General features: G+C 41.5%; 1 protein-coding gene and 1 long non-coding RNA gene across 2 annotated transcripts; both read right to left on the bottom strand.

Annotated features, from left to right (window-relative positions):
- Window positions 1–199: 199 nt before the first annotated feature.
- LOC131943507 (uncharacterized) lies at window positions 200–13,365 on the bottom strand. The gene is made up of 14 exons (XM_059303664.1): window positions 13,308–13,365; window positions 12,825–13,007; window positions 11,527–11,609; window positions 11,303–11,393; window positions 7,398–7,577; window positions 6,324–6,347; window positions 5,500–5,523; window positions 3,401–3,532; window positions 2,551–2,706; window positions 2,264–2,452; window positions 1,785–1,847; window positions 1,620–1,748; window positions 693–905; window positions 200–348 (listed from the first exon to the last, which is right to left on the bottom strand). The coding sequence occupies exons 1-14, from the start codon at window positions 13,363–13,365 to the stop codon at window positions 200–202; spliced, it is 1,674 nt and encodes a 557-aa protein (XP_059159647.1).
- Window positions 13,366–15,281: 1,916 nt separating this feature from the next.
- LOC131943482 (uncharacterized) lies at window positions 15,282–18,732 on the bottom strand. Its single transcript, XR_009386900.1, has 3 exons — window positions 18,619–18,732; window positions 17,076–17,152; window positions 15,282–15,343 (listed from the first exon to the last, which is right to left on the bottom strand). It is a non-coding gene; the product is annotated as an uncharacterized LOC131943482 (long non-coding RNA).
- Between the last annotated feature and the right edge of the window lie 2,273 nt (window positions 18,733–21,005).

Raw genomic sequence — 21,005 nt, forward strand, 5'->3', positions numbered from 1 at the left:
GCTGGTCCACACAGTTTCCCAGCACCCCCTAGACACGACCCCAGTTTCCCAGCACCCCCTAGTTTCCCCCTTTACCTCCTACACAATGTTTGCCCGTCCTCCCCTCCACACAGTGGTAACACTGTCCGTTGTAGTGACAGAGCTGGTCCACACAGTTTCCCAGCACCCCCTAGACACGACCCCAGTTTCCCAGCACCCCCTAGTTTCCCCCTTTACCTCCTACACAATGTTTGCCCGTCCTCCCCTCCACACAGTGGTAACACTGCCCGTTGTAGTGACAGAGCTGGTCCACACAGCCCATGCTGCAGATCTCATCACAGTACAGCCCGTACACGGGGGACGAGCAGTCTGGGGAGGGTGCGCATGCGCTAGTCTAAATATAGCACTGTAGTGGGCAGAACTATATTAGTTACATTGGTGCAAACGTCGTATTGTTCTACCAATATCACATTGACCTATAAATGTCACGGTGACCTACCAATGTCTTGTTGACCTATCAATGTCTTGTTGACCTACCAATGTCACGCTGACCTACCAATATAATGTCACGTTGACCTACAAATGTTACTTTGACCTACCAATGTCACGGTGACCTACCAATGTCAAGGTGACCTACCAATATAATGTTGACCTACTGGTTTCACGTTGACCTACCAATATCATGTTTACTTACCAATGTCACGTTGACCTACCCCCAAAAACCTCCAACTCGCAAACCTCCATCGGGTGCCCAGGTTGGCTCACCAGGTTGACATCTACACGCATGGCTGGTCTCCTCACGATGGATTTGAACCTCAGACGTCCGGTGACGTCCGCTCTCACGCCCGTCAAGTTCTGCAGACTGACCTCCCCCTCCCCCACAACCTCCAGCCGGAAGCCGTTCAATGTGCCGTACGAAGTGTTAGCTGTTAGAGGAGACAGGTGGGCAAGTTCAAGGATAACCAGGTGAGACAGGTGGGCAAGTTCAAGGTTAACCAGCTGAGACAGGTGGACAAGTTCAAGGTTAACCAGCTGAGACAGGTGGACAAGTTCAAGGTTAAACAGCTGAGACAGGTGGACAAGTTCAAGGTTAACCAGTTGAGACAGGTGGACAAGTTCAAGGTTAACCATTTGAGACAGGTGGACAAGTTCAAGGTTAACCAGCTGAGACAGGTGGGCAAGTTCAAGGTTAACCAGGTGGGTAAGTTCAAGGTTAACCAACTAAGACAGGTGGGCAAGTTCAAGGTTAACCAGCTGAGACAGGTGGGCAGGTTCAAGGTTAACCAGTTGTGACAGATGGACAAGATCAAGGTTAACTAGCTTGACCAGCTGTTCAAGTGTGTTACTCGCCTGTCGAGTTTTGTCACTCACCTCTTTGGCGTGTCACTCATCTGATGATGGGAGTCACTCAATTGTCTAGGTGTATCACTCACCTGTCGATTTGTGTCACTCACCTGTCTAGGTGTATCACTCACCTGTAGAATTATGTGTCACTCACCTGTCGATGCGTGTCACTCACCTGTCTAGGTGTATCACTCACCTGTAGAATTATGTGTCACTCACCTGTCGATGCGTGTCACTCACCTGTCGAATTATGTGTCACTCATCTGTCTAGTGTCTCGCCTGTCTATGTCACTCACCTGTCGATGTGTGTATGACGATCTCCGTGATGAGCTTAGGTGTGCTAAAGGCCAGCTGCAGCTGCTGGTGAGTCACGGAGTCATTCAGCACCAGACACGGCTGTGTCAACTGGCCGTCCACCGCAGCATCTGACGGCTGTGGCAACTGGCCGTCCACCGCAGCACCTGACGGCGTCGTGTTGGCCGCTGGACTGTGAGACACCCTGCTCTTTAGCGCCAGATTTCTTCCTGAAACATTTTGGGTACTTGATGATCCGTAGGGTAGGGGAAGTAGAGTTGACTTACGACTCGTGTAAGGTACGTTTTAGAGCTGGGTGGACTCAGTGACGTATGTTTATGTGAGGTACCTAATAGAGCCGATATGGAGACATTCAGGACAAAATGTCGCCCCGGTCTTTCCCGTGAGCGCTATGGCGCCTATGTTCGTTTTAAACAGTGAGATAGACTATGGATAAGATGGGGCGTTACAGTCATTCACTAAACTAGATCAGGCGCGTTTTACCGGCAGGGTACGATTTGTCCTGGGTTATCCTGGGACTTTTGTAGTCCCGCGGGGACGGGCACGCTAGTACTTATATACATCCAAACATCCACCTACCCATCCATCCACCCATTCATCCTTCCATCCATCTAGACCGTCTCACCTCCACTGATGTAGAGAGAACAAATCACGTGATGAACTCGCCAGCTGACGGTGACCTTGGTTACGTAGACTGTGCCAAGGTTACATGCCAGGTCCAGGGTTGTGGGTGTGGGTTGTAGGACACTCATGTTGGTGCAGGCCCGGGGGGTGAGGCCAGAGAACGCCTGCACAGTGTAGTGATCTATCTTGTCTGGGGGTCAAGGCCGAACAAAGGTTTTATAGCGTGTTAGAAAGGTCAAGGCTGGTCTTGTGGTAACAGAGGTCAAGGTTATACCGTTGTTCCCTCACCCTTGACGACTATCCGTATCCACGTGATAAACTGTTCCTCACGAAACTTGACGGTCACTGACCTCTCCCTGTCCTGCTGATGGCACGTGCTGTCGTCGTTGTCGGTGAGCGAGGGCAAGCTGGAGTCTAGGACGTAGGCGGCGCCAGCCAAGTTTCCTGCAAGTAAGGTAATCACACTTCTTTAAGTAGGTCAATCATACTGCTGTAAGTAGGTCAATCACACTGCTGTAAGTAGGTCAGTTACATCGCTGTACGTAGGTCAATAACATCACTGTAAGTAGGCTAGTTACATCACTAGAAGAGGGTCAATTACACCGATTTACGTAGGCCAATCACATCTCTGGAAATAGGTCAGTTGTATATATGTAAGTAGGTCAATTACACCGATGTACGTAGGTAAGCTACAGCTATGTAGGTTAAAAGTTATGGATGTAAATAGGCCAATTTAGAAAATTACATCAATGTGAGCAAATCAATTACATCAATATACGTAGGGAAGTTACGGAGATGTTACGTCACGTTAAGTAGATTAGTTACGTGGATGAACGTAAGTTATATTGTTATAAGTAGGTCAATTACGTCAATGTAAGTATGTCAATAACATCGATATATGTAGGTCATATACATTGCTACAGGTCACATTTCAATTACATCACCATAAGTAGGTCAGATTGCGATGGGATGCGCCTCTCGTTTAAGTGTAATAAAAACAACAAATAAGCGTCTATGGGCTTGATGAATTTGATTTACTGACCCAGTCACTTCTTCTAGACCCAATGATCCAGGTCGTGTTGCCGTGACCTTTTTACCCATTGACCTACTGACCTACTGAACCGTTCATCAAACTTACTATACTGGCACCTCAACCCGAACCAGTTCTGCTCACACGGGGCGGTGTCCCCCTGGCACGCCCCCGCCCCACAGTGGGGCGCCTCACAGTGACACAAGAACAGGTCGCCTTGGCCGAACCAGACCTTGGGCGCTGAAAGAAATTTTGTGGTTGGTCCTTGCATTCAAAGATAGGGGTAAGATCGGGACAAGACACATATATTTTAATGGGGACAAGACACATATTTTAGTAGGGACAAGACACAGATATTTTAATGGGGACAAGACACAGATATTTTAGTGAGAAAAAGACAGATATTTTAGTGGGGACAAGACCGATACACCCCCCCCCCCCCTTCCCACCGAAATTGTCATAAAGCCACCTGGATATCACCAGATCATCATTCAGAAAACCAGATTGATCATGTCGCGGTTGGAGGGCCTCACTGCAGGATGTGAGAACAAAGCGAGGAGCCGACATAGGATCTGATCACCACCTGGTTGTTGCTAAACTGAAGATGAAGCTAAAGGCGAAGAAGAGGCAACATGAAATTGATCCACGAAGAAGATTTGATGTAGGTTAACTTAAGACACAAGATAACAAGACAGATTTTCAGGTCACCCTGAAGAATCAAATTTCTACAGACAGAAGAAAAAGATTTTGATTAAGTTGAACACACCTGGGAAATATTTAAGCAAGCCACTATTGAAGCCTGCGAAGAGGCTCTAGGAAGAAAAGTGCCCAACATGAAGCCCTGGGTCACAGATGATACATGGCAGAAGGTGGAAGAAAGAAAAAGCCTAAACTGCGAACTAAATCAAGCAAAAGCACGGCAGCAGAAACAAGCAGCAACCTCTCGATATAACGAAAAGGCTAAAGAGGTGAAAAGGAAACTAAGAAATGACAAGAGATTGTTTATAAATGAAAACAGCTGCCAGTAAGGGAGATCTCAAGACGCTCTATGCAACAACCAGAGCTCTGAGTGGGAGGAAAACCAATCCCAACAGGCCAGTGAGGAGCAAAAATGGTAAACTTCTAACGTCAATTGAGAAACAATTGGCACGATGAAGAAAAAATTTCCAGGAAATACTAAACGGCCCAGTACCTCAAGAAGATATTTAAGTGGGAACAAGACAGGGATATTTTAGTGGGAACAAGACAAAGAAATTTTAGTATATTAAAACTACTACACAAAAAACCTAACTCATACTAAATTATCTCAGACAAGATCCAACAAGATCCGAAATTGATGGCAAAAATAGAAGCAATGATGTTTGTTGTTGTTGAATCAACAAAATTGTTAGAACGGTGACCAGGAAGTCAAGAGTTCGAATCTTAGTCCAAAGTGAGGGCCGAAATCTGAACACCTGATTTGAGTCGGGGAAAGTAGAGTGGCCGGACGTGCTGACCACACCACTCCTCATAGGTAGAGTAGATGGACATAGTGCTGACCACACCACTCCTCATAGGTAGAGTGACTAGAAGCAGTGCTGACCACACCACTCCTCATAGGTAGAGTGGCTAGAAGTAGTGCTGACCACACCACTCCTCATTGGTAGAGTAGATAGACGTAGTGCTGACCCCACCTCTCCTCATAGGTAGAGTGACTAGAAGTAGTGCTGACCACACCACTCCTAATTGGTAGAGTAGATAGACGTAGTGCTGACCACACCACTCCTCATTGGTAGAGTAGATGGACATAGTGCTGACCACACCACTCCTCATTGGTAGAGTGGCTAGACGTAGTGCTGACCACATCACTCTTCATTGGTAGAGTAGATGGACATAGTGCTGACCACACCACTTCTCATTGTTAGAGTGACTAGAAGTAGTGCTGACCACACCACTCCTCATTGGTAGAGTGGCTAGACATAGTGCTGACCACACCACTCCTCATTGGTAGAGTTAATGGACATAGTGCTGACCACACCACTCCTCATTGGTTGAGATCTAGTTAACAGTTACTTGAGTCAGGGAAAGTAGAGAAAATACGAAATAAAAAAAAACTATATAAAGTACGAAATGAATGAATAATGCGTCGTTATTTAACACTTGAAATGAAAGTTGAAATAAAATAAGGAATTAAATGTGAAATAAATTATGAAATAAAATGTGTTTACCTGGAGTGGTGATTGTGATCGTGGCTAAAATACAAAAGTTAGATGTAAATAAGATAGTTGTGGTAGTGGTGCTGGTAGTGAGATGATAGTTGCAGAGCGTTGTTGTAGCTGTAGTAGTAGTTCGTTGGTTGTGTTTATGGCGGTAGTGTAGTGGTAGTGTGTTCCCATGTTGTAGTGTGCTGGTGGTCTGTTGGTTTTGGTGTGTCTTTAGTTAAAGTTGTCACAAATTGTGATATGTACTTTGGGAATTTGAAATGTGAGTTGTTGTAATGTGCTGGAGGTCTGTTGGTTTTGGTGTGTCTTTAGTTAAAGTTGTCACAAATTGTGATATGTACTTTGGGAATTTGAAATGTGAGTTGTTGTAATGTGCTGGAGGTCTGTTGGTTTTGGTGTGTCTTTAGTTAAAGTTGTCACAAATTGTGATATGTACTTTGGGAATTTGAAATGTGAGTTGTTGTAATGTGCTGGAGGTCTGTTGGTTTTGGTGTGTCTTTAGTTAAAGTTGTCACAAATTGTGATATGTACTTTGGGAATTTGAAATGTGAGTTGTTGTAATGTGCTGGAGGTCTGTTGGTTTTGGTGTGTCTTTAGTTAAAGTTGTCACAAATTCTGATATGGACTTTGGGAATTTGAAATGTGAGTTGGCTTGGGCCAAGGGGAATAAACGAAAAAAAAAAACCGGAAGTAGAATGTTTGAGAGGTCACAGATTAGCTTGCCAGCTACACTTAAAGTTTTTATTTAGGCTAATTACTAATAAGAGATAACTGATCACCAATTACTCATTACTAATTACTAACTACTTATTACTATTATTCATACTTACATGCAGTATCTGTTTTTACAGTTGCTAGGAATACAAAAATAATTATTTATGTCAACTTTACGCGCGGGTAGAGGCGGGGGGATGGGTGGTGGTGGGGGTGGGATGCATATAAACAAATGAACTGTCAAGCTATATCATATTATTGTTAAGCCTCACAAATTACAGTCACTGGCATTTATTTTATCTTCAGACTTATTAAAACTTCCCAACTCCTATCAACCCAATCGTCGTCATCGATATGACTAACATCAGATTGTGACTAACATCAAATAGTGACTAACATCAACATGTGACTAACAACAACTAGTGACTAACATCAACATGTGACAAATAGTGACTAACATCAACATGTCACTAACATCAACATGTGACTAACATCAACTAGTGACTAACATTAACATGTGACTAACATCAACTAGTGACTAACATCAACTTGTGACTAACATCAACTTGTGACAAACATCAACATGTGACTAACATCTAGTGACTAACATCAACATGTGACTAACATCAACATGTGACTAACATCAACATGTGACTAACATCAACATGTGACTAACATAAACTAGTGACTAACATCAACATGTGACTAACATCAACATATGACTAACATCAACATGTGACTAACATGAACATGTGACTAACATCAACTAGTGACTAACACCAACTAGTGACTAACATCAACATTTGACTAACATCAACATGTGACTAACATAAACTAGTGACTAACATCAACATGTGACTAACATCAACATATGACTAACATCAACATGTGACTAACATGAACATGTGACTAACATCAACTAATCGCTAAAATCAACTAGTGACTAAAATCAACTAGTGACTAACATCAACTAGTGCCTAACATCAACTAGTGACTAACATCAACATGTGACTAACATCAACTTGTGACTAACATCAACTAGTGACTAACATCAACTAGTGACTAACATCAACTAGTGACTAATATCAACTTGTGACTAACATGAACATGTGACTAACATCAACTAGTGACTAACATCAACTAGTGACTAACATCAACTAGTGACTAACATCAACTTGTGAGTGACTCACGTTTCTTCATACACAGGTACGGAAAGCGCGTGTCGCAGACTTTAGACTGGAGTGAGTTCAAGTTTAGCAGCATGACACACCCATCCCCCTGTGACTCGTCAGTGACTTGCATTGCCAATGGTTGTCCATCAAACACCCAATGGTAGCGATGATTTTCTTCTTCTATTGCCCCGACCCAAACTGTACGCAGGGAGAATAACAGGGAACCAAATGTACACAAACCGTACACAGGGAGAATAACAGGGAACCAAATGTACACAAACTGTACGCAGGGAGAATAACAGGGAACCAAATGTACACAAACTGTACGCAGGGAGAATAGCAGGGAACCAAATGTACACAAAATGTACGCAGGGAGAATAACAGGGAACCAAATGTGATCTACGGCTGTCCTAGGCAAACTGTACGCAGGGAGAATAACAGGGAACCAAATGTACACAAACTGTACGCAGGGAGAATAACAGGGAACCAAATGTACACAAAATGTACGCAGGGAGAATAACAGGGAACCAAATGTGATCTACGGCTGTCCTAGACAAACTGTACACAGGGGAACATTAGGGGAACCAAATGTGATCTACGGCTGTCCTAGACAAACTGTACACAGGGGAACATGAGGGGAACCAAATGTGATCTACGGCTGTCCTAGACAAACTGTACACATGGGAACATGAGGGGAACCAAATGTGATCAACGGCTGTCCTAGACAAACTGTACACATGGGAACATGAGGGGAACCAAATGTGATCTACAGCTGTCCTAGACAAACTGTACACAGGCGAACATGAGGGGAACCAAATGTGATCTACGGCTGTCCTAGACAAACTGTACGCAGGGAGAATAACAGGGAACCAAATGTGATCTACGGCTGTCCTAGACAAACTGTACACAGGGGAACATGAGGGGAACCAAATGTGATCTACGGCTGTCCTAGACAAACTGTACACATGGGAACATGTGGGGAACCAAATGTGATCTACGGCTGTCCTAGACAAACTGTACACATGGGAACATGAGGGGAACCAAATGTGATCTACAGCTGTCCTAGACAAACTGTACACAGGCGAACATGAGGGGAACCAAATGTGATCTACGGCTGTCCTAGACAAACTGTACGCAGGGAGAATAACAGGGAACCAAATGTGATCTACGGCTGTACTAGACAAACTGTACACAGGGGAACATGAGGGGAACCAAATATAATCTACAGCTGCCCTAGACAAACTGTACACAGGCGAACATGAGGGGAACCAAATGTGATCTACGGCCGACCTAGACAAACTGTACACAGGGGAACATGAGGGGAACCAAATGTGATCTACGGCTGTCCTAGACAAACTGTACACAGGCGAACATGAGGGGAACCAAATGTGATCTACTGCTGCGGCAGAAGAAATAGTTATATAGGCCCTATATAGGCCTAGATTTAATGTTAAAAATACCCACTTGGCATGAAGATGTGTCGGCGAGCGGACATGGGGAGTGGCTGTCGAGCCAGAAGGTGCTGGTTCAAACCCATCAGATGGCTTATTGCTATGACTCTAATGTATGCATCCTAATCTTATTATCAAAATATTTTATCCAGTTACTTTTTGTTTATTGGTTTTTTGTTTTGTGATGTAATTGTTGGCATATCAGCAAAAAAAAAAAAAAAATAGACCTGTCCACTAGATTTTTGCTAAGAGAAAAAACACAAAAGTGTGATGGAAACTGAATTATAGCTGATGAAAAAGGACATCCTATTTCACCTTTATTCTATGTGATAAAGTGAATTTTTAATGGTAATCGATAGTTGAATAGCAATGAGAACAACCAACTAATCTGATGCTTAATTAGTATTATTTATTTAAAAATTACTACATCTATTATTCTAGTGTATAAATTTAGAGTGCATAATTGATCATCTATGACCTACGTAGCCTGTAACAGATATATCTGATATGAGCCTAAAAAAAGCCAAACTAAACTTTAATTGTAATAACTTTTTTATAAAAATATAACAAAACGAGAAATATGGCCCGTTGAGGAAGGATGCAACGGGCGCTAGGTTGATAGTGCTGTCTCTTTTCTCTAAACTAAAACCAAAACCAAAATCACCACCTTAATTCAATTTAACCGGAAACGAAACATGACATAGAAAACGTATTTTTATCCAGAATCGGATAGGATTTAAGCTTGATCTCTACGTAGTTACTGCACATTGATACTAATGTTACCGTTATTAAATAAATAAATAAAAGATACCCCAACTAATCTCAATCATGACAAAAGTCGCATTTAGAGTCTCTTTTAGGCAACTCTACTTGCCCCCCCCCCTCGCCATACACATACCTCAAAGTACATCTACCGTCCCATTCAACGAAATATATATACTTTTTCCAGTGTCCGCCCCCTCCCAGAAAATTTCACCCCCGCCCCCGAAAAAGTACACTGGTCGCATTTGTAGATCATACAAACTAAAGGAAGAACCTGGGAGGGGCTTAGCCCCTACCGGAAGAGATGCATGAAAGAAACTGCACGCAAAACACTTTTTAGATTAGAAAAAAATCCCCCCTCCGGGGAGGAAAAATCTGAAAGAAACACTGATGTTGCGCTTAGCCACTATCCGAAGAATTGCATGAAAGACACTTTACACGCAAAACGCTTATAAGATTAGACACAATGATTTTGCCTTAAATGTCAGTCTTTTTATTATAGCGTATCGATGACATCATTTCTTTTGAGTTGGCGTGGGGGCGGCTTAGACATTCTTACGCGGGTGTGGGGCTTTGCCCCTACCCGAAGAATTGTATGAAAGAAACTCTTCACGCAAACCACTTAGATTAGACAAATAGGCTTTTTAATTCGATGTTTACTCGAGAATCTGAAAGAAACACTGGTCGCATTTGTAGATCGTACAAACAAAAGGAAGAACCTGGAAGGGGCTTCGCCCCTACCCTAAGAGATGCATGAAAGAAACTGCACGCAAAACACTTTTTAGATTAGAAAAAGTTCCCCTCTCCGGGGAGGAAAATGTCTGAAAGAAACACCGATGTTTTTATTATAGCATATCGATGACGTCATTTCTTTTGAGTTAGTGGGGAGGGAGAGAGGGGAGGGATTAGGCGTTCTGCAGATTAGATGTTCTACCGGGGAGGAAAGGGAGAGTATCGATGACGTCATTTCTTTTGAGTTGGGGTGGGGGCGGCTTAGACGTTCTTACGCGGGTGTGGAGCTTTGCCCCTACCCGAAGAATTGGACGAAAGAAACTCTTCAAGCAAACCACTTAGATTAGACAAAATTGCCTTTTTATTCAATGTTTACTCGAGAATCAATGACGTCATATTACTGTGTGCACTCTCCGGCTTGATACTATTTTTACTATATGCTAAATGTGACGTCATGTTTCGTTTCCGTTTTACTGTGAACGTTTTTATTTTGCTTGTGTTTTCTCTATAGCGTTCTTGTCAGATAGATAGATACACAGACAGCAAAACTATTAGTATTAATAAAAATAGAACTGCTCTCTTAATCTATACCTCACTACCCAGTCACACTAAATGCTTTTATTATTGTAAGATATTATTCACCGTCGTATTTAGCATGAAATGACAGCCGACTGTAAATAGCCGTATTGGGGCTATTCACAGTTAGCTGGGAATAGCCCCAATACGGCTATTCCCAACCGGCTGGGAATAGCCTTGGCCTTTATATATATATATATATATATATATATATATATATATATATATATATATATATATATATATATATATATATATATATATATATATATATATATATATATATATATATATACATATATATATATATATATATATATATATATATATATATATATATATATATATATATATATATATAGTTATTTCACCCACTCACTCACCCACGCATCCAGTACTCACCTTGTTGATGATTTATCAACGATCGAAGGTCAACCAGATCCTCGTCTCTTGTAAGTTTGGCAAAATGTAGTCCATTGTTTTCACACTCAGCCTACGGGATGATTTAATTAGGGGCTTACAATCAGGATTGTCTGGCCAAAGATTATGGATTATAGTCACTAGCCTTACGACCCCTCCTCGACCCCTCCTCGCGCCGAACCTAGACAGACACGTGATCTACTCACCTTGGCATCTCGCCAATATCGTGGGGTGGGGTAGAGACGGTAGCAGATCTCGCCTAATTCAAACTCTTCATTGGACCCGCATTCTGAGGAGATAACAGGCGGGGTAGTTTACATACCCAACCCGTAGCTTACATACCCCCAACCTTAGCTTACATACCCCAGCCTTAGCTTACATACCCCAGCCTTAGCTTACATACCCCAGCCTTAGCTTACATACCCCAGCCTAAGCTTACATACCCCAACCCTAGCTTACATACCCCAACCTTAGCTTACATACCCCAGCCTTAGCTTACATACCCCAGCCTTAGCTTACATACCCCAGCCTAAGCTTACATACCCCAGCCTAAGCTTACATACCCCAACCCTAGCTTACATACCCCAACCTTAGCTTACATACCCCAGCCTTAGCTTACATACCCCAACCTTAGCTTACATACCCCAGCCTTAGCTTACATACCCCAGCCTAAGCTTACATACCCCAGCCGTAGCTTACATACCCCAACCCTAGCTTACATACCCCAACCTTAGCTTACATACCCCAGCCTTAGCTTACATACCCCAGCCTTAGCTTACTTACCCCAGCCTTAGCTTACATACCTAAACCTTAGCTTACATTCCCCAGCTTTAGCTTACATACCCCAGCCTTAGCTTACATACCCAGCGTTAGCTTACATACCCCAGCCTTAGCTTACATACCCCAGCCTTAGCTTACATACCCCAACCTTAGCTTACATACCCCAACCTTAGCTTACATACCCCAGCCTTAGCTTACATACCCCAGCCTTAGCTTACTTACCCCAGCCTTAGCTTACATACCTAAACCTTAGCTTACATTCCCCAGCCTTAGCTTACATACCCAGCCTTAGCTTACATTCTAAAACATCATTATCTAAAAGTAAGGGAGATGCACTTTTTGTGCTATCGGACTCTCGAAAATTTAAAAATTAATTTTTTAAAGTTAAAAGTTACTTACTTAACTTTCGCATAAAATCTTACTTTTATTTCAAATTTCGTCTCCCAAATAAAAGTGCACTCAACTTAAAGCGAAACTACGAGTGCAGGAACTACTACTTCCGGTTACTGAAAAATCTGTAACGGTACTAAGGTGTTTACATAAAAAAACACACGCACGCACACTCACATAGACGAACAGGAATGCAACTAACCTGAAAAACACGTGTAAACTAACTCACATGTAAAACACGTGCAAACTAACCCACCTGCAAAACACGTGTAAACTAAATCACCTGTAAAACACGTGTAAACTAACTCACCGTTATACATACACAGGAAATAACCATGCGAGTTGCAGCCGTACACTGCAAGTTTGTGGTTGTTGTTGATGCCGGCACAAGTCTCAAACGCCCAACGGTCGGGGCGGGGCTGACCCTGGTCCCACAGGTCTCTGTCGTCGATGGGGGATTGGCTGTGGTCCCACACGAAGGTCCCGCGGGTTTTTTCGTCGTTGGCGCCTACCCAAACTAGAACAGGTGTGGTTGTTTGTGTGTATGTAATTGTGTGTGGATTAGGGTTAGCATTTGGATGCGTGTGGTTATGGATTATGGTTAGTATATGTGTTTTAACTTATGTTTAAAATTGTGGTGTTTAAAGTTGTATTGTGTATTAGTGTGGTTTGCTGTGTGTGCGGTGTTCTATGTGTGTGGGTTTTTTTTTTGTTTAAACCGATGTTGTGTTTGTTGTGCTGAGTGTTGTGTGATTCGTGTTTATGTTGTGTTCCTCGTGTGTTCGGTGTTGAGTGTGGTTAGTGTGTTTTAACATACTGTGGAGTACACCACCATGACTGCGCATGTCCGCATCCGTTACTTCTGCTAGCACCATTCCTTTCTTTATGCACTCAATCTGTGGAGGTCAATGAACCTTAGCACAATCTGAGGATGTCAATGAACCTTAGCACAATCTGAGGAGGTCAATGAACTTTAGCACAATCTGAGGAGGTCAATGAACCTTAGCACAATCTGAGGAGGTCAATGAACCTTAGCACAATCTGAGGAGGTCAATGAACCTTAGCACAATCTGAGGAGGTCAATGAACCTTAGCACAATCTGAGGAGGTCAATGAACCTTAGCACAATCTGAGGAGGTCAATGAACCTTAGCACAATCTGAGGAGGTCAATGAACCTTAGCACAATCTGAGGAGGTCAATGAACCTTAGCACAATCTGAGGAGGTCAATGAACCCTAGCACAATCTGAGGAGGTCAATGAACCTTAGCACAATCTGAGGAGGTCAATGAACCTTAGCACAATCTGAGGAGGTCAATGAACCCTAGCACAATCTGAGGAGGTCAATGAACCTTAGCACAATCTGAGGAGGTCAATGAACTTTAGCACAATCTGTGGAGGTCAATGAACCCTAGCACAATCTGTGGAGGTCAATGAACCCTAGCACAATCTGAGGAGGTCAATGAACCTTAGCACAATCTGTGGAGGTCAATGAACCTTAGCACAATCTGAGGAGGTCAATGAACCTTAGCACAATCTGAGGAGGTCAATGAACCTTAGCACAATCTGAGGAGGTCAATGAACCCTAGCACAATCTGAGGAGGTCAATGAACCCTAGCACAATCTGAGGAGGTCAATGAACTTTAGCACAATCTGAGGAGGTCAATGAACCTTAGCACAATCTGAGGATGTCAATGAACCTTATCACAATCTGAGGAGGTCAATGAACCTTTGCACAATCTGAGGAGGTCAATGAACCCTAGCACAATCTGAGGAGGTCAATGAACCTTAGCACAATCTGAGGAGGTCAATGAACCTTAGCACAATCTGAGGAGGTCAATGAACCTTAGCACAATCTGAGGAGGTCAATGAACCTTAGCACAATCTGAGGAGGTCAATGAACTTTAGCACAATCTGAGGAGGTCAATGAACCTTAGCACAATCTGAGGAGGTCAATGAACCTTAGCACAACTCCTTATTACACAACTGAGTGAAGACAGATGGTAGCTAGCAGCTCCATCATACATTAGAGTTTAGGAAAATTATTTCAATCACTTTACGCCAGTGGTGGATTAAGGGGCGGGGGCGTAGCTGACAGTGGTGGATTATGGGGCGGGGGCGTAGCTGACAGTGGTAGATTAAGGGGCGGGGGGGGGGGCGGAGCTGACAGTGGTGGATTATGGGGGGGGGGCGGAGCTGACAGTGGTAGATTAAGGGGCGGGGGGGGGGCGGAGCTGACAGTGGTGGATTAAGGGGCGGGGGGGGGGCGGAGCTGACAGTGGTGGATTAAGGGGCGGGGGCGGAGCTGACAGTGGTAGATTAAGGGGCGGGGGAACGGTGGCGTAGCTGACAGTGGTAGATTAAGGGGCGGGGGGGGGGGGCGGAGCTGACAGTGGTGGATTAAGGGGCGGGGGGCGTAGCTGACAGAGGTGGATTAAGGGGCGGGGGGGGGGCGGAGCTGACAGTGGTGGATTAAGGGGCGGGGGAACGGTGGCGTAGCTGACAGTGGTAGATTAAGGGGCGGGGGGGGGGGGCGGAGCTGACAGTGGTGGATTAAGGGGCGGGGGCGTAGCTGACAGAGGTGGATTAAGGGGCGGGGACGTAGCTGATATTTTGATCTGCCATTTGTTGCTCTGTAAATACGTGCTATCTTTAAGACACAAATTATATATATATATATATATATATATATATATATATATATATATATATATATATATATATATATATATATATATATAAAGGGGCCCCCAAAATCCCTGTTTGCCCCCGCCCCTCCGGTCATAATACATACTCTGGCATCATTCCAGGACATTTGCTCATCAAACTGCTTATAATTTCTAACACCTGCAGCACCTGGAGACAGTAGAGTACACGTTAGTTGAGCGGCTACATGTATATTGTTAGGTCACGTGACCAAGGAAAATACACAATGTACTCACTGAAAACGGAGGACAAAGATGACATTTAATTTATCATTTGATCAGACATATGCCACTCGGGTATCTATTGCGGGAGGGGGGTATTCATTATTAACAATCTATCACATCTTTACACTTGCATCAGTGGTACAGTCAGGGATTTTTCATGGGGCGTCAAACTTTGTCCATCCTTATTATATATATATATATATATATATATATATATATATATATATATATATATTATATATATATATATATATATATATATATATATATATATATATATATATATATATATATATATATATAGTATATATATATATATATATATATATATAATATATATATATATATATATATATATTATATATATATATATATATCTATATATATATATCTATATATATATATATTTTACATATATATATATTTTATATATATATATATATATATATATATATATATATATATATAAAATATATATATATGTAAAATATATATATATATATATATATATATATATAGATATATATATATATATATATATATATATATATATATATATATATATATATATGTAAAATATATATATATATATATATATATATATATATAGATATATATATATATATATATATATATATATATATAGATATATATATATATATATATATAATATAATATATATATATATATAGATATATATATATATAGATATATATAATATAATATATATATATATAGATATATATATATAGATATATATATATAATATATATATATATATATATATAATATATATATATATATATATATATAATATATATATATAAATATAAATATAAATATATATATATATATATATATATATATATATATATATATATAAATAAATAAATAAATATATATATATATATATATATATATATATATATATATATATATATATATATATATATACATATTACGGTCAAAGCCGAAATTTGCCGGCCAATGCCGCGCATTGGCCGGACTTCGGGCTTTGACCGTAACATATATATATAATGGCGCAATTTGATTCTTCTCTCTATACAGTATATAAAAATAAAAGTCGATTGCGCTTCGACACCGTTCATACAATCGCAATTAAACTTTAGGGAGTTGATTAGAACACTCCAGGGGAAGTTTCAGGGAGGGTTCGATTTTTCTCTATATACGGTTAATAAAAAATAAAAGTCGAATGTGGTTCGACACAATTTATCCGAGTGCCATGCAACTTGATGAGAATACTCTCGAGAAGAATTCTGCGCTAAAAAAATTAAAATTTCTTATGGGCGGCGACCGAGAGGGTGCGATTTTTGTCAAAACACGGTTTGGCTCCTGAGTTCCACAGCGGCCATCTTAGCAATTGGCGTCCGTTAATCGGGCGTCCTGCATAGCGATTAAGAGGTTCTACTACATTCAGCGAGCACTATGGCGCCTATGTTCGTTTTAAAATAGGTTATACACTAAAGACACGATGTACAACAAACTTCATTCGCCTCTGTCGGGTCACTATAGGTTTATTATCTTATCCAGCATATACCTAGGTGTGGCTTTAATGTCCCTCTACACAATTCAATGCTAAAATAACTGATCACAGTCTAACTTGTAGGATTATGAGATTAACTAAGATTAAAGCTTACCGATTAGGTACATAAACATCACATGGGATCGCAGCGTCCATCGTAGTTGGGCGGACATTGATGATTGATGTGTCTACCTGATGATGTATAAATGATGATGTGTCTACCAGATTGTTGGGTCAGAATTCCACAAACATCCATTCACTATATAATTACAGGGTACACAGTAGGGATGGACAGTAGGTGACACGTTCAAAGAGACTGACCGCTCTGACAGGACAATAGTAGTCTTTACACAGACCAGTATCCAGGGTTGTTAGCGCCAGGGGGGATAATTTGTTACGTCACAAGTTTTGAGCTCATTGTCCCGTGGGAACAGCTAGGGGGTTAGAACAGGGATATAAATACAGGCAGGTTAGTTAGTCTCTCCCTCTCTCGCACAAGCGCTCCCGACGTTAGCGGTTAGGGGAAGCCTCGCTCAGCAGAATAGGCATTCAGCGAATTAATAAACGGCACAAACTAAGAAGGTCTCCTGTTCCGTTGATTATTTCACTGTAGTTGACTCGGGTAGAATAATTAAATACCCCTAGACAACGACGGCCTTATTGGCTAGTGCCCGAGCCAGTGTCAGCAACGTATTCGGCCGGCGACTAAGCAACCGGACGGCAACATCCTAGTCCGGTCTGCAACACGGATGATGTATGAATAATGATGTGTCTGTCTGACGATGTAAGAATGATGATGTGTGTACCTGATGATGTATGAATGATGATGTGTCAGCCTGATGATGTGTCAATTTGATGATGTCTAAGATGTCTGTAAGTGATGTATCTTACAGTCTCAGAATTTTGTCTGTTGGTGTACCTATGATGTTAAGATGTTTTATGTACGTATGATGTTAAGATGTTTGATGTACAAACAAAAAACCTCGGTGGTGTCATGTGTAAGCATCGATGTTTATAAATGTGTTTAGTCACTGTGTTTATTCAATGTTTGCCTGTTTTTAGTCAATGTGTTCGTGTTCATTCAATGTGTTTAGCACTGTGTTACGTTTATCCGGATCACACAAAATATAGCTGTCGCTCAGGACGACGAATCTGCAATCACAAAACCAAACCAGATTTTTTAAACTGAAAGAAAACAATGAAATAATAAACTTTCCAACAACATAAATATTTAGATAATGGCCACAAAATTACCTCACCATAAGCCTCGATGCATTATATCGATACCATAACCTATGCCTATATATTTGCGATACCTTATCCCAACCCTGGCTACATCGTCTGGACAACTATATTGATCTCATAATCTAATTCTGCCCCTTTAGTATCGATACCCTAACCTAGCCTTTGCTTATAGTACCGATACCCTAACCTAGACTGCCTTATAGTATCGATACCCTAACCTAGCCCTGGCTTATAGTATCGATACCCTAACCTAGCTTGCCTTATAGTATCGATACCCTAACCTAGCCTGCTTATAGTATCGATACCCTACCCTGCTGGGTATCACCCTCACACAGATTCTTGTATTTGCCACCAAACAGTTCACTCAAATTCTGACTTCACATGTCAACAAACAAATGATGAAAAATGAATACCTGACACGGCAAAAGTCAGATGGCAGTAGTGGATCCGTGACACAAAATGTCAGCTGACATTAGCTAACTGACAAATGTCACCAACAACAAATTAGCTGACATGTTTGTTTACTCATGAGCTAGCAGAAGAGAACGTCCAATATTGGTGCACTCGCGTTCACTGAACGTGCGTTCTGATTCGCACCGTGAAACTGTAGCAGGTCACCCCATGCACACTTTGGTGCAGTCGTATTTGTAAATAAATTGATTGAATGTGGCAACAGGCTGTCAGTGCGCACCAAACAGCGCCATTAGATTATACATGAGTAAATTAAACAGTGTATTTACGGACAAACAGAAAACAACACCAGTGACATACAAATAAAGTTAAATTAATAAAGTTAAATAACACATACACATAAAGTTAAATTAATAAAGTTAAACAACACATACACATAAAGTTAAATTAATAAAGTTAAACAACACATACAAATAAAGTTAAATTAATAAAGTTAAATAACACATACAAATAAAGTTAAATTAATAAAGTTAAACAACACATACACATAAAGTTAAATTAATAAAGTTAAACAACACATACAAATAAAGTTAAATTAATAAAGTTAAACAACACATACAAATAAAGTTAAATTAATAAAGTTAAACAACACATACAAATAAAGTTAAATTAATAAATTTAAATAACACATACAAATAAAGTTAAATTAATAAAGTTAAATAACACGTACAAATAAAGTTAAATTAATAAATTTAAATAACACATACAAATTAAGTTAATAACATTTAAAAAATTGTCGTCATAGGAAGTCTAGTGATAATAAGGGGAGTTAGGTCAGTGATGGTCAGGTGAATTAGGTCAGTGATGGTCAGGTAAGTTAGGTCAGTGATGGTCAGGTGAGGTAGGTCAGTGATGGTCAGGTGAGTTAGGTCAGTGATTGTCAGGAGAGCTAGGTCAGTGATGGTCAGGTGAGTTAGGTCAGTGATGGTCAGGTGAGTTAGGTCAGTGATGGTCAGGTGAGTTAGGTCAGTGATGGTCAGGTGAGTTAGGTCAGTGATGGTCAGGTGAGTTAGGTCAGTGATGGTCAGGTGAGTTAGGTCAGTGATGGTCAGGTGAGGTAGGTCAGTGATGGTCAGGTGAGTTAGGTCAGTGATGGTCAGGTGAGTTAGGTCAGTGATGGTCAGGTGAGTTAGGTCAGTGATTGTCAGGTAAGTTAGGTCAGTGATTGTCAGGTGAGTTAGGTCAGTGATGGTCATGTGAGTTAGGTCAGTGATGGTCAGGTGAGTTAGGTCAGTGATGGTCAGGTGAGGTAGGTCAGTGATGGTCAGGTGAGTTAGGTCAGTGATTGTCAGGTGAGTAAGGTCAGTGATGGACAGGTGAGTTAGGTCAGTGATTGTCAGGAGAGCTAGGCCAGTGATGGTCAGGTGAGTTAGGTCAGTGATGGTCAAGTGAGTTAGGTCAGTGTTGGTCAGGTGAGTTAGGTCAGTGATGGTCAGGTGAGTTAGGTCAGTGAAGGTCAGGTGAGTTAGGTCAGTGATGGACAGGTGAGTTAGGTCAGTGATGGTCAGGTGAGTAAGGTCAGTGATGGTCAGGTGAGTTAGGTCAGTGATGGTCAGGTGAGTTAAGTCAGTGATGGTTAGGTGAGTTAGGTCAGTGATGGTCAGGTGAGTTAGGTCAGTGATGGTCAGGTGAGTTAGGTCAGGGTTGGTCAGGTGAGTTAGGTCAGTGATGGTCAGGTGAGTTAGTTCAGTGATGGTCAGGTGAGTAAGGTCAGTGATGGTCAGGTGAGTTAGGTCAGTGATTGTCAGGTGAGAGGTCAGTGATGGTCAGGTGCGTTAGATCAGGGTTGGTCAGGTGAGTTAGGTCAGTGATGGTCAGGTGAGTTAGTTCAGTGATGGTCAGGTGAGTAAGGTCAGTGATGATCAGGTGAGTTAGGTCAGTGATGGTCAGGTGAGTTAGGTCAGGGATAGTCAGGTGAGTTAGGTCAGTGATGGTCAGGTGAGTTAAGTCAGTGATGGTCAGGTGAGTTAGGTCAGTGATGGTCAGGTGAGCCCTATTACTAACCCTTAGCTGTAGACAACACGTTCTAGCAGCCAGCAAAAGGTCTTTAAATGAAGAGATCAATCTCTAACGTGAAGACACCCAACGATGGAGACTGGAAGGGGAGGGGCTGGTAAGGCAGCCGCCAGGGACCCAAGATGATCAGCTATTCTTAAATTTTATCATGCAAATGATTTTTAATTATTTTTTACATACTTTTGAAAGTACTTAACTGATCATTTGAAGGCTCCAACGGTATTCTCCATTTAAAAAAAACATCTTAAAATCACGCGCACTTAATTGTGTGAGCTTGAGCTGTCATGGCTTTCTAATGAGGCCTTGAATGTGG

This window comes from Physella acuta, unplaced genomic scaffold, assembly GCF_028476545.2.
Source record: "Physella acuta isolate Inbredline_101_S28 unplaced genomic scaffold, ASM2847654v3 ptg000457l, whole genome shotgun sequence".
Classification (NCBI taxonomy): Eukaryota; Metazoa; Mollusca; class Gastropoda; family Physidae; genus Physella; species Physella acuta.

Bases quoted from the DNA above. Each gene is read 5' to 3' on its own strand.
- LOC131943507 (XM_059303664.1), bottom strand. From the start codon at position 13,365: ATGGTGCTAGCAGAAGTAACGGATGCGGACATGCGCAGTCATGGTGGT. The intron at 3,533-5,499 runs GTAAACACATTT...AATTTCTTTCAG, and splicing joins GATCACAATCACCACTCCAG to CGCCCAAGGTCTGGTTCGGC. The intron at 1,749-1,784 runs GTGCTGCGGTGG...CACAGCCGTCAG, and splicing joins GGCCAACACGACGCCGTCAG to ATGCTGCGGTGGACGGCCAG.